Source organism: Camellia sinensis, chromosome 7 (genome assembly GCF_055761805.1).
Source record: "Camellia sinensis isolate YWXY chromosome 7, ASM5576180v1, whole genome shotgun sequence".
Taxonomy (NCBI): domain Eukaryota; kingdom Viridiplantae; phylum Streptophyta; class Magnoliopsida; order Ericales; family Theaceae; genus Camellia; species Camellia sinensis.
In genome coordinates this window covers 173609547-173623711 of record NC_138967.1, presented here as the reverse complement: position 1 = coordinate 173623711, position 14165 = coordinate 173609547, and the positions used below count along the sequence as shown (strand labels likewise).

The 14165-nt window shown below is 43.4% G+C and overlaps 1 protein-coding gene across 1 annotated transcript; it reads right to left on the bottom strand.

The window, feature by feature from the left end:
• Positions 1-3923: 3923 nt before the first annotated feature.
• LOC145796295 (uncharacterized) lies at positions 3924-9596 on the bottom strand. Its single transcript, XM_082881376.1, has 2 exons — positions 6854-9596; positions 3924-6811 (listed from the first exon to the last, which is right to left on the bottom strand). The coding sequence occupies exons 1-2, from the start codon at positions 9594-9596 to the stop codon at positions 3924-3926; spliced, it is 5631 nt and encodes a 1876-aa protein (XP_082737502.1).
• Between the last annotated feature and the right edge of the window lie 4569 nt (positions 9597-14165).

Here is a 14165-nt window from a genome sequence, read left to right as displayed (position 1 = left end):
TTTCAGAGTTCTTTAATGAAAACAAGCAAACCCACTTTGTTTAATACTTTCTCACTCTAGAAATTTGGATTTCCAGACCCATTCTTCCCATTTCCTTGCTGCCTCACTTTTTGCCTCCAGGAATAACAGATCCCATTTTCGGAAAAAGAGTCTGACCTTGGTTTTGCTCTTACATCTTTCTTTTTCTTGGAACTGTAAAGCAATTTTGAAATTTAATAATCTGATAACTTGACCCCCAGCTCTTTTTCTATAAATTCCAAACTCCTCCTTAGAAAATTGAGAGCTTGCATCAATGACCCTTGTTTTTGCTGTTCTTCTCGTTGTTTGCAGCCATAACTTGGAGAAGTTCCTCTTTTCTCTGAATCTCCCTTGTATCAACAAACAATTGGACTCTTTTCGCTTGCTTATGAAGGAGCTCAATCTGCTCTTTAGTGTCTGCAGTTAGATCAAGCAAGCTCAGAGGTAATATATCAAGTGCTCTCCCCATCTCCTTCACTATTGTATGAAACTGATTCGAAATAATTTCTGTCTGCACGAGGTTCCACATTTGACTCTTTGTTTATTATTATTATTATTATTTATTTATTTTAAAAAAAATACATGTATAAATATATATATATATATATATTTTTTGTTTAATCTTTCTTTTTTTTTTTTGTTTTTTTTTTGTTTTGTTTTTTTTTGCTCTCTTTTATTTATTTATTTTTTATTTTTTATTTTATTTAATCTTTTTCTCTTTTTTTGTTTTTATTTAATTTTTTTTTTTTTTTTTTTTTTTTTTTTGCAACTCATAATTTTTCTCTTGGTTGCCACAGTGGGACTGCTTCATCGGAGAGGCTCGCCATCAAGTTTCCCTTGATTTTGGCAATGTAAGTCATAGAACCCATGTATTTCCTTTCCACCTTCACCATTACTTTTCTGGTTAAGTGTAACGTTGAGAGTCGTTTAGCACACGGTTGCTCGGTCGGCCATTGTACCTCCAACCTTGCAAGTCATCCTTAGTGTAGTCGTTTGGTGGAACGTCGCACCTCCAATGGGTAAGTTTCGGAACCTAGTGGACACTCCGGCAGGAATGGATGAGTTCCGCCGAAGATATAACATTCCCAATGATGTCACATTGACATTGGCGGCGGTTGACGCGGATCGGTCGTGTACAAGCACCACAATGCCCTTCTCAATTGCCTCCATCGTAGAGGGGGGTGTTAGGTTTCCGTTGAACCCTTTGTTGCGTCGATTCTTTTCTTATTTTGAACTTACACCAATGCAAATATCAATGAACACACTTAGAGTGATAAACGGTGTCTCGGTCTTAAACGACCTCTTAGACTTGGACTTGAGTATTTGGGATATCGTTCATTGTTACTCCTTGTGTCGTAATAAAGGCGGTAAAAACTATTATGTCAAAGTTCGGTCGTTGGACCTCCAACTCGTTACTGAGCTTCCTGATAATGACAAGCATTGCTCTGATTTCCTTCAAGTCGGAGGTAATTGGGAGTTTGCGGCCGAGGAGGTGGGCCGATCGAAGCGGGTTCCACGAGAGAACGGCCACCCAGGTCATTCTTTATTGTAGCTTCCTTTTATCCATTCGCTTATCGCCTGTGATTTTTTTTCTTTGTTAAAGTGTTATTGTTCGTACTTGCAGGTTCAAAGAAGCTAAAGAGGAGGCCGGAGAAAGAGCATCCAAGGGATATCAAAGTTGCACTAAGATACGAAGATCGGTCGGCCTCGCATTTGCTTAACTATGTGCGAACTTACAGACATGTCATCCAACGGAAACCCAAAGTAAACAACTTCTCGAGGGACTCACTTGAGATTGAAACCGAAGAACAAGTTGGCCAAACTGCTGGAGCTTCCTCTTCTGCTGTCGTTTGTTCATCAAGTGGATCACTCAGTAGAGGCTACTCTCCGTCGCCAGACTTAGCAAGCGAAATGGCTCGTCGCCAAAAGCTCAATCTTGATGCCTTAGTCTTTGGATCTGATGATGATGACCTTCTAGCTGTTTCGACGGTCGACACACGAGTTTCCTCTCCACCGATGGAGAGGTCTAAGGGTGGAAAAAAGGATGTTGTTGTTCCTCCTCCTCCCGTTGCTACTCTTGCTCTTCCCGCTGATAGGGGCTCAAAGAGGAAGAGGTCCAAAGGTAAAGAAGTTGCTGGGGGTTCTCATGAGCAGGGATCAGTTGAAGAATGGGTGCCTCCCTTGGAGCACAACGGCCGAGCAATCACTACATCGGACAGCACAATCTACTCAAGCGACTTGGCCTTTGACTTATCAAAGACATTGCTGCTACCTTTGGATATGGCGGAGCAAAACATTTCAAGCGACGTGTTGATCAAGGGTTCGGTGCAGATGCTAACCGCAGTAAGTCTTCTTTTTTGTCTTTGTCATTTACTTAAATTTGGTTGTTGAGAATATGACATTTTGGTTTGGTGCAGTGCATTCAGAGGATGCACATCATGGATGAAAGGCAGCATCGTGAGGAGCAAGAGAAGGTTAAGACGATCAACATGTTGGCTGATGCTGATATGTCCTTGAAGGCGGCCGGAGAGGATATAAAGAAGATGGAAGATGCAAAGAAGAAGGCCGAAGCACTGATGTTCATGGCCGAGCGGAGGGCCGTAGATGCCGATGCTGCTTTGAAGTCTTTAAAGGCTAATTATCAAAGGATGGTGGACGAGGCCGAACAGAGGGGCTATGACGAGGCCGAAAAGACCTATTCGGAGGAGATTTTGAAGCTGAGGGACAAGATCTTTACTAAGGGTTGGACTGGGGCTCTGCGCGCTGCTAAAGTGGAAGGGGCTTCTCCTCTTTATGATATTGACGATATCCCAGTCCCTTCGAAGACCGCTGCAAGGGTTAGGATGAGAAGGCCTCGCCAAGGTGGAGCTACGGATGTTGATCCTTCTGGCCTTTCTCCTTTCCTGCCAAGCTCTTCCTTGGTTAGACAGACTGTCAATCCTACAGAAGAGGAGCACCGCGAGGATGGACACTACGAGGAGGAGCAACGCGAGGAGTAAGTTGTTAGGTTGCCTCGAGTTTTTCTTTCACTTCTGCTTTAGTAGTTCTTTTGTAATGAAACTTGGAAGTTAATGAAGTATCTTCAAGTTTTGCTTTAGCGCTCGGTTGGATAAGCTATGATACAAACCGAGCTCCCTTTTGTAATGAAGTACCTTCTAAATTTGCCAAGTGTTGAATTTGCAACTTGTACTTTCTTATTTATCTTGGAGTTCGGTCGGGTGGACCTCTTTTTTTGTAAGGCCGAACTCTTTTTAGTAATTGAAGTTTCACTTCAATGCACTCGTTCTTTTATTTTCGCAAGTGTTGAACCGCTTATCTTCAATTTTTGCTTATATGTCATGTTTGCCCCCGGCCGAGCAGAGGCTCTATGGCCTAGCAGGCTGTCTGTTCGGTCTGATCAGGCTTCGTGCCTTAGAAAAAATTGAGTAAGTTTGTCGATGCCCCCAGCCGAGCATGAGCTCTGTGGCTCGGAAGGTTGTCTGTTCGGTCAGACCATGCTTTATGCCTTCGTAGAGAAAAAATTGTGAAAGTTTTTTATCATGTTGGTCGGCCGCCACCTGACTTGGGCAAGTTTTGGCGGGATTTAACCCTTCGTAGAGTGTAATTCTGCCCGTCTTCAAGCGTGAATTGTGAATTTGGACCGTGCTTTAAGTAACGATACTTGGCACAAATTCCACCAAGTTATACCACTTGGCACCCCGCTCCAACCAAAGGGTTGAGCATCCGGGATTGGCTTGAGTTAAGACCCGTGGCCAATTTGCTCCACCGAGCATAAATGTACAACACAAGTAAATAAGGACAAACTATAAAACAAATTTTCATTCATTGATACTCGTAACTTTTGATTACATCAAGGCATGTTCTGAGAAATACATTACTGTAAGTATTTCATCCTAAGAATCATATCACTGGAAGTACTTCTTTAGGTTGGCGACGTTCCATGGTCTGGGGATTGCCTTCCCTGATAAGTCAGCCAGATAGTATGCGCCATTGCCAAGTGCTGAGGTAACCTTGTAGGGCCCCTCCCAGTTTGCACCGAGTTTCCCTTCCCCAGGAACTTTCTTGTGATCCATTACCTTCCTGAGTACCAAGTCACCTGGTAGGAATTGCCTTGGACGCACATTCTTGTTGAAGCTCTTAGTGAGTTGCTGCTGGTAAGCCGCCAATCGAATGAGGGCAGCTTCCCTACGTTCTTCGGCCATGTCCAGAGCTTGGGCAATAGCTTCATCATTGTCTGCTGGCTCAAAGATCTCAGAACGGATGGTAGGAAGGCCAACCTCCAAAGGGATGATTGCTTCCATCCCATAGGTGAGAGAGTAAGGTGTCTCACCGGTCGACTGACGAGGAGTAGTTCGGTAAGCCCAGAGGACATTCGGTATCTCTTCCACCCATTTGCCCTTGGCTTTTTCAAGACGCTTTTTTATCCCGTCAATAATCGTCTTGTTGGACGCTTCAGCTTGGCCATTGCCCTGTGGGTAGGCCGGAGTGGAGTTTCGGAACTCTATCTTCAAGTCAGCGCAAAATCTCCTGAAGATCTTGCCATCAAATTGTGTACCGTTGTCAGAGAGAAGGACTCTGGGAATGCCAAATCGAGTCACAACATTGCGCCAAACAAACCTCTTAGTGTCTGCTTCTTTGATCTTGCACAAGGCCTCCACCTCCACCCATTTGGTGAAGTAGTCAGTTGCAGCGATGAAGAACCTTTTATTCCCAGTTCCCCTAGCTAATGGTCCAACAATGTCTAAGCCCCACTGAGCGAATGGCCAAGGACTGGTGAGAGGGGTTAGAGCTTTGGCCGGCTGGTGAATGAGAGGAGCAAACTTTTGGCACTTGTCGCACTTGCGGACGTACTGTTGGGCCTCCTTTTGCATGCGCGGCCACCAATACCCGTGTGTTAGCGCTCGGTGTGCCAAGGACCGACCACCAGTGTGACTCCCACAGATTCCATCATGGATCTCATAAAGCACATCTTCCACCAGACTTGGATGAACACAGAGTAGATAAGGGCCCATGTAGGACTTCTTGTAAAGCTTGCCAGATGGGGAGAGCCAAAACCGAGAAGCTCTGTGCCTTGTCTTGTGCGCTTCTTTTTTGTCCTCAGGAAGGGTGCCATTTTTCAAGAAGGCCAAGAGTGGGTCCATCCAACTCGGGCCCAAGTCAGTGCAAAGGACCATTTCGACTAGTTGAATACTTGGTTGGGGTACATATTCCACCCATATTTTGCGGCCGTCTCTGGAGTCGACCGAGGAACCCAGGCAAGCTAAAGCGTCAGCATGACCATTTCCCTCTCGGCCAATCTTCTCGACTTTGATGGCTTGGAACTTTCTGATCAAATTTTTGGCCTGTGCTGCATAAGTGGCCATCCGCTCATCGCGAGCCTCGTAAACTCCAGAGAGTTGGTTGACCACTAATTGAGAGTCACTAAAGACGAGTAGCTCCTCCGCATTGAAGTGTTCGGCACTTCGTAGGCCGGCTAGTAGAGCTTCATACTCTGCTTCATTGTTAGAGGCTTTCCAGCCCAATCGAATGGCTTGCTCCCATATGAATCCTTCAGGAGAAATAAGGACAACTCCTGCCCCTGACCCTTTTTGGTTAGAAGAACCGTCCACGAACAGCTTCCATACGTCTCCAACAAAAAGTTTCCATGCTTCGGCTGGGGATTGCCCTTTATGCTGGGCAGTCATAGTGACCAAAGCCGAGCTCCCTTTGGAGGGGACAGCCGGTCCCGGGGTGAATTCTGCAACAAAGTCTGCCAGAACTTGAGCTTTGATTGCTGTTCGAGGTTGGAACTTGATATCGAACTCTCCAAGCTCCACCGCCCACTTTGCTGTTCGGCCTGAGAAATCTGCTCGACTGAACACAGACTTGAGGGGGAATTCAGTGAGGACGTTGATGGTATGTCCTTGAAAGTAATGAACAAGCTTCCTAGAGGCAATTAATAGTGCATATGCCAATTTCTCCAATGGCAAGTATCTAGTTTCGGCATCAAGGAGTGTCTTACTAACGTAATACACTGGTTTTTGCTCCTTCCCATCCTCTCTGACTAGCACTGCACTGACAGCATGATCAGAAACAGCCAAGTAAAGGAAAAGCTCTTCGTTGGCGACAGGTGTTGATAGAAGGGGAGGAGAGGACAAATACTTCTTCAAATCTTCTAGCGCTTCGGAGCACTGACTTCCCCACTCAAAACTGGTTTTCTTCCTTAGAAGTTGGAAGAAGGGCTTCATCCGATCAGATGACCGACTGATGAAACGGTTAAGTGCTGCAGCCATACCAGCGAGTTTCTGGAGTTCTTTAGCCTTTGTAGGTGCTTCAAGGTCTTGGAGGGCTTTGATTTGGTCGGGGTTGGCTTCAATGCCCCGCCTAGTCACCATATACCCCAAGAACTTCCCTGATCCCACTCCAAAGGCACATTTTGAGGCGTTCAATCGAAGCTTGTGAGTCTTCAGAATTCCAAACACTTGCTCAAGGTCCCTTAGATGGTGCTCGGCCAACTTGCTTTTGACGACCATGTCATCAATGTATGCTTCCATGGTTTTACCAAGCTGGTCCTTGAACATTTTGGTGACCATTCGTTGGTAGGTCGCACCAGCATTTTTCAAGCCGAAGGGCATCACTTTGTAGTAGTAAATGCCTCTAGGGCTGATGAAAGCCGTTTTCTCTTGGTCAGGACCGAACATAGGGATCTGGTGGTAGCCACTATAGGCGTCTAGAAAGCTCATGCGCTCATGTCCAGCCGTTGCGTCAACAAGTTGATCTATTCGTGGAAGGGGGAAGCTATCCTTGGGGCAAGCTTTGTTAAGGCTAGTGAAATCAACGCAGACTCTCCATTTGCCATTCTTCTTTTTCACCACGACGGTGTTGGACAGCCACTTTGGGTACTGCACTTCTCGAATGACTCCAGCAGCCAAAAGTTTGTCCACCTCTTCGATCACTGCATCGGTGTGTTGCGTGGATGATCGTCTACTCTTCTGAATAACCGGTCGCGCTCCTAGTTGGACGTTGAGTCGATGACAGGCATAGTTGGGGTCCAACCCAGGAGTGTCATAGGCCGACCAGGCGAACACTTCGATGTTTTTACGGAGTAGAGCCAGTAATTGCTCTTTCTCTCCAATAGTGAGGGAAGTGCCGAGCAGGAAGAACTTATCTGGGTTTCCTTCTTCTACCAAGACCGTCTCTAGGTCCTCCACCATCTTCTCAGTCGGCACTCCGCCGACGTCTTCCAAAACCGGCTGGTCAGGTACTTCTACCATCTGTACTTGGTCGCAGACTTGTTTGGTTTTCATGGCGGCAATGAAGCAGTGTTTGGCTGCCACTTGGTCTCCACGAATCTCTTCTACTCCATACTTGGTTGGAAAGCGAACGAGTTGGTGATAGGTGGAAGGAACTGCCTCCATCTGGTGAATCCAAGGTCGGCCGAGGATGGCATTGTAGGGAGATGGGGTGTTTACCACCAAGAAGTCAACAGAGACCACCTTGGACTTAGCTATGACAGGCAGAGTTATTCGGCCGAGCGGCCATTCTGTTTGCGAGTTGAAGCCAACTAAAGGGGAGGTGGCAGGTGTCAGGTGTTGCTCACTGAGGCCGAGCTTCTTGAAAAGTTCATAATACATGATGTCTGCGGCACTTCCTTGGTCAATCAAGACTCGCTTCACATCGAACTTGTTGGCCACACCAACTGTAACGATGAGGGCATCGGTGTGGGGGTACTGGATTCTCTCTAGGTCCTTTTCAGTGAACACGACGTTAAACCGGGAAGGTCTGGCTTCTGTCTTGGACTTTTTAGGAGGAGGTCCTACCGACATTACCTGTCGAATGTGGGTGGCACGCTGGATTTCTCCTCGAATTATGTTTTCTCTTTCAGGGTCAGTCATTCCATGGATAACGTTGATGACCAACCTCGGGGCATGGTTTTCTTCAGGAGGGGCTTGGTCGAGTCCCTGCTTTTCCCTCGTCTTATCAACGTCTATCCATTGTTGGAGGTGTCCTGCCGTAACTAAGTCCTCCAAGTGTTGTTTGAGAGCTCTGCAATTTTGCGTCTTGTGTCCCTTCTCTCGATGATAGGTGCAACGCAGTGTTTGATTGCGCCGAGCAGGGTCTCCAGGCATCTTAGCTGGCCAAACAAAGAAGGCTTCCCCTTTAAGTTTCTCGACGAGCCTGTATATTGGCTCTTTGAAGACGGTGGTGATGCCTTCATAAGACTTGGCCCTTTCCTCATCATTTTCCGCTGTGGAGCGGTTCCTTTGGCCATAGTTCTTGCGTTGTTCATCCCTCCTTGGCTGCTTAGTCTTAGGTGGTCGAGGCGGTCTGACTTCTTCTTCAGCAACCGCAACATGTACCGAAGCAGCGTCATCTTCCACACGAGCTTGTTGCTCTATTCGAGCCCTCAAATCCTTCATAGTGGGGGCAGGTCGTTTCGTCAACGACTGCCTTAGCTTGTGCGAAGGGGGTAGGCCTTGCTTGAAGTATAGCACGGCCAGCTGTTCACTACAAACATTTTCCTCCAAGTCACCATACTCCTCCCAATACCGTCGCGCGTACTGGCGTAGGGTCTCTTTCCTGTCCTTTCGGATATTGAACAAAGTATCTAACTGCTTTGGGACTCTGCTGTTGGAGACAAATCGGGCTAAGAACGCCTCAGAGAGCTGCGTCCAGTCATAAATCGAGCCATTGGGGAGTTTGTCAAACCATCGGAGGCCAAGTTCTCCAAGGCTAGAAGGGAAGACTTTGCACATGAGTGCGTCGTTGCGGTTCCAGAGGGACATCATCTGGCGGTAATGGCTGATGTGGGTCAAAGGGTCCGTCTTCCCATCATAGAGAATGAATTTTGGCGGGCTATACTTCCGTGGAGGTTCTACAGCTTCTATCTCTGGGGAAAAGGGGGTGGACACCAACCGGTCTAGAGCACGACGCTCTTGTTGGTGTATGGACCGGTCTAACTGGTCCCTTTCCCTACTGAGCCGGCGGTCCTCCTCCCTACCTCCTCGACTTTCTCCTCCCCTGCATAGCCGTCGTGCCTCTCCTCTGTTATCGTTCAGCCAGCTTCTCAAATCTTGCGGTCGCTCGTCGTGGCGACAATGAAAGGTTCCAGATAGGCGGCTGACAGTCCTCTGCCTTTTATGAGAATTCCCTCGTGGGTTATTTTTAAGGTTATTCGTCCTACTGCTGGCCCTTTCACTATGCACCGAAATCGGCTGGCTACGCCCTCTATGAGCAGGGCCACGGCTGGAGTGCTCCTTGTGAGGCGGCGGAGGAGTATGTCTCCTTTGCGATGGTCCACCAACGGATTTTCTTGGCTCCGCTGGGGTCGCCATGAACTTCAACAATTGGGTACGAAGCTCAGTGATCTCCAAACCCATTGAGTCGATGATGCGGTCACGGTGGTCTTTCTCAACAAAAAGACGTTGAGACGACTCAACAGCAATGACACGGCGTCGCTCCGTCGCGTTGCGTGTCTGATCGTCGTGGTCCATAGGGTCATCGTGCGCTGAAGGGAATGCCAGACCCTTATCTTTGGTTCTCTCCATCATTGGAGTCCTCTCTGCTAGCCCAGAGTGGGGTGTGTCTTCGATTCCCATCGCCGGAGTTCGTCACGAAGCAAACAGTGGTTTTCCCACAGACGGCGCCAATTGTGCGAGGGTGATTTCCGCACTATGAAGAAGGGTTGAACTTCGTGGATGAACAGCAGGCTTTGGGAATTGAAGATCTGCACAGAATAACAAACGGTGAGGCTGCCCGACCGGGGTTTGGTCGGAAACCCTTCCGATGGTAAAGTTAGGGACTCAGGGAGAGGAAAAAGAGATGAGAGAATACAAAGAGTGTATGTGTTAAGTGTGTGGATTTCCGATCCCTTGAGAGTGAATAGTGTTCACCTTTTATAGGAGAAGGTTGTTTGTCGTTCAAGTCCTTCTCTCTCCGCCATCTGTCCAAAGTGTCTCATTCGTGGTCGTCTCCTATTGGAGGAGGACGACCACTCCGCCTGACACTCGGGTGCAGATCTGTTTTGTTTGTCTCATTAGCGGACATCTCTCATTGGAGGAGGACGACCACTCCGCCTGCCATTCAGATGCAGGTCTGTCATATATGCACCTTGTCCCTCTGCGCCTCCATGTCTCCACGTTCTGTTCATGCAGAGGGGGAGGAGCAGGGTTGTTTGTCTCTAGTGGACCCAAGAAAGATCTTCAGTGAATTGGCCTTCTCTAAGTTGGTCTGCTCTAGAACGGTTGTCCAACCAGGAGGTCCAACATGTTGCTCAACCCACTTCGGAGTGGTTCTGTCCATCCGGAAGGTCCACCATGTTGCCCGGCCCACTTTTGAGTGGTGCTCGTACGTTGGGCCGAACTCCTATGATTGCCTTGCTTCGGAGCAAGTGTTGGCCTTAGGGCTGAGGTCCGACCTAGCTCCACCTTGGAGTGAGTATTGCATTGGGCCTAGCACCAAGACTTGATTAATTTTCACCCACTTCAGGAACTATACAAAGTAGGTAACCCAAAAAGTAATGAAGAGCAAAAAAACTCAAAGGTAAATTATGTATCTAATTTATCTTTCTTAATTCTTCACATAACTAGTAACTTCAGAACTTGGTAATTTCCAACTTCTTTGAAGCCAACAAAACCTGGGATAATAGTAGAAACAGGGAGCGAAAATAGTTTTCCTTTACTAAAGGAACAACCAATGAATTTGACACTAGACACAACCCCATGGTTATTTTGGCGCAAAAGCAATCCCTTAAAAAGGTAAGAAATGAACTTAACAAGAAAGGTTGGCAGTTTGTGTCGAGTATCTTGTGTCCTTATCTTTTGAACTCTGTAAGATTTACAAAACCCAACAATGAATAGTCTACCGGCAAAAGTAAGGATAATATGGTTATTATATTTTTTTCAAAAAACAAAGTTCAAAAGACAAGGACACAGGGTACTTAATCTACCAAACACATCCAATAATAAGCGAATTTGTAGAGATCTAATTCAAAGACAGGAATGTTGAAGGCAACCCAAAGTTAGTGTAGATTGTCAGTTACTGAAAATTGTAAAACCACATCAGAAAGAACTTGAAAGGAATATCCCCGAGTAAACTAAGATATCAAGTCCCCAAGACTTGTAAATGTCGATATAACATAGCACATCATGAGCACTAAGTGCTTTAAAAACGTTTTACACACATACATCCAAAGAGATGCACACATACACACACCCTGACTCTATTAAATGAAGTAGACTTTAATTTTTTTTTTAATTGTACTCTAAGGACCTTACCAAATTCCATTGGTATCAAATATAATAAGCACATGGGAATATTGAGAGACATGAAGCCCACTATTGTGTTTTATGAAAAGAACAAGTCAACTCAATAAAGCATCATGATTCATGATTGCAATTTTTTAGAGTAGATAGTATATCCTTCTACACATACATAAATCCCAACAAGCAAATATGTAAGCAAATTATGCATTTCGTCACTCAAATAGAAATGAACATGAAAGTAGTTGCAAATTTGATAAAATTCGTGTTGTTCATATGTCAGAGTAGAGTATTACAAGTCTGGGAGCAAAAATTAGACCGGATCAACATGGAGGCCTACGTTGGCCAGGCTTCCATGAGCAATCCTATTCCATAAGTCCTACTAGTGCCACATGGCAGTGGTGAAAGTATGCTAAAAAAAAAAACTAGTAAATTTTAATTATACATAACAATGACTACAAAATACAATATAGTTTCGTTCCCTTCATATAAACACATCTAGCTATAATAGAGCAGGACAAAAAAAAAAAAAAAAAATCTCTGTTTGGATCACTTCTGAGTGCCTTACTGGATTTGTTTGGACTTTTACTCCCTGTTTGGCCTCAATTTGTTTGGATTTTTACTTTTCTTTTATTTTTTGGGGACTTGAAAAGTTTTAAAATACTAGAGCAGGAAAAAAATAAACAAAAACAAAAACAAAACAATGACAACAGATGCTGAGAGCCAAATGTGAGAAAACAACCAAGAGGGTCTCAATCTTTACAAGAAATAACAATAACCCAGAAAACTATCTAACATGCTTGACAGAACGACCAGCTACAGAATACGTAGATAGAGGCAGTAGTAGAAGAAGTGAAAATAGACAAACATAGATTCAGTTAAGAAATTGAGAGAGAAAAGCAGGGGCATTGAGATACAAAGCAAAAATGGAACAAACCTGTAGGGGCAGATTGAAGCACCGATCATCTCGCACGGCAGCAGCAAACGGCACAAACCCTACGATCAAGAGTGAAATCGTGAGGGAGAGATAACTACGAATTCTGAGATAAGGGTGTGCGAGAGTGAAATCGTGGAGATTGATGAGGGGAGGTTTGATGAGGGAAAAAAAAAAAAGAGGGAATTTGCTACCGCCCAATAATTGGATCACCCAAAAAAAAAAAATAACAATAATAATAATAATAATAATTTCAAAACAATTTTTAGATTTGTTTTTTTGAAAAAAATTAAAAATAATTTGAGAGCAATAAAAATCAAAATTATATTTTTAAAATTTTAAAAATTATTTATGATGTAAAAGATAAAAATATACAAAAATAATAAGTATTTTTTTTTCACCCAATTTTTTAGTTTTTTAGAAAAAAAAAAAATTGAAACTAGTTTCTGAAAATAAAACCAAACATATTGAAATTGATAATCTAACCATATTCCTTGAAAAAATTTAAATTATCTCAAATTGGTCATCTCAACATAAGAGTATGTTTGGGTTTAATGGGTTTATTTTGTGATCTAATTCAATGATCATTTTAATTTTACAATTCAATAACTAGAATATTTAAATCTTTTTGAAAAATTGTAATAAAAAATACAAATCACTAAATCGCATCATTCCACTAGCAAAACTTTTACCGATGAATAGTTTTATCGTCGCTAAATGGTTAACTCTTTGCCCACGCCAACTTGTTGTTGCCAAAAGTATGCACACTAATAGCAATGCTTATTGTGTTGCTAAAACATAGCCTTGTAGCTAAAAGTTCTAAAATTTTGGCGCCAACTAAAAATTTTGGCGCTAAAAGAATGTTACGTTTTTTTAGTGACGGTAGCAAATTGCGTCGGTGAAGGTATATTTTTATCAACGAAATTGATCACTGTGTCGCCAAAAATATCCTTTTGGCGATGAAAAATTGACGTCGTCACCAAAAATAGTTGTCAAAAGTACAATTTCTTGTAGTGTGGTAAGGCAACTTTTGTAACACTTTTAATGCATCGTTCAACTATTATAATGCCTTCTTTTGAATAATGAAAAGTTCATTTCGTCTTTAAATTGTGCAAAGCCTTTCAATTGTTACTTACTTTAATTTTAGCTTGTTGATTGTTATTTTGTGACTTGTCTCCAATCTTGTGGCTCATCAACTAAACTAATATTGTGTTTGCTTGTATTTGCTAACCTTTTGAGCTTTATTGGCGGGCTAGTAGAGAGAGTTAACTAGCGTCACACACACTCATATATCTTTATCAAGACTCCTGCATTGCCGGTGTGACAAGGGGCCAAGGGATTGTATGTCTCCAAAATCTCTTTATTCCGAATGTATTCATAATCACATAATGTAGTTGAATTTTAAAATATAAAAATTTTAAAATACAATTATATAATGTATTAGGATAAAAAAATATAAATTTTGAGGACATGTGATTACATGTCAAAGAAAATGAAATAGGATAAAAAAAAATAAATTTTAAGGACATGTGATTCCATGTCAAAGAAAATGAAAGAAATAAGAAAGGCGTTAAAGAACTTATCTAAAAATACTTTTATCCTTTTGTACTGATGTATTTCTCACCATTGGATCATATGAAAAAGTTCAACGTACATGATCTTGAAACATGATTCATGGGAATGCATCTCGTTAATTATTTGGTTAGACACCAACCAAAGGTAAAAAGGTGACATCTTTTGGTTGACATAATTATGAAAGGGAAGGTGTAGACCCCAATACGTAAAAGTTGAAAAAATCTGTACTTATCTTCTAAAAAATTGGAGGATATGACAAAAAAAAATTTAGGACCAATTATATTAAACTTTCTCAAATTAGATCATTTATATTTTATCTTTTTAATATTTTAAACCTAATAATTATCCCTTCAAACTAATTGAATTTGAGCAAAATCTTTCTGTTAGTCATCTGTTAG

What these genes read in the sequence shown, in the direction of transcription:
- LOC145796295 (XM_082881376.1), bottom strand. Translation starts at nt 9,596, where the DNA reads ATGGGAATCGAAGACACACCCCACTCTGGGCTAGCAGAGAGGACTCCA. An exon ending in CGTGGTGAAAAAGAAGAATG is followed by an intron (nt 6,812 to 6,853) that starts GCAAATGGAGAG and finishes GCCTTAACAAAG; the next exon opens with CTTGCCCCAAGGATAGCTTC.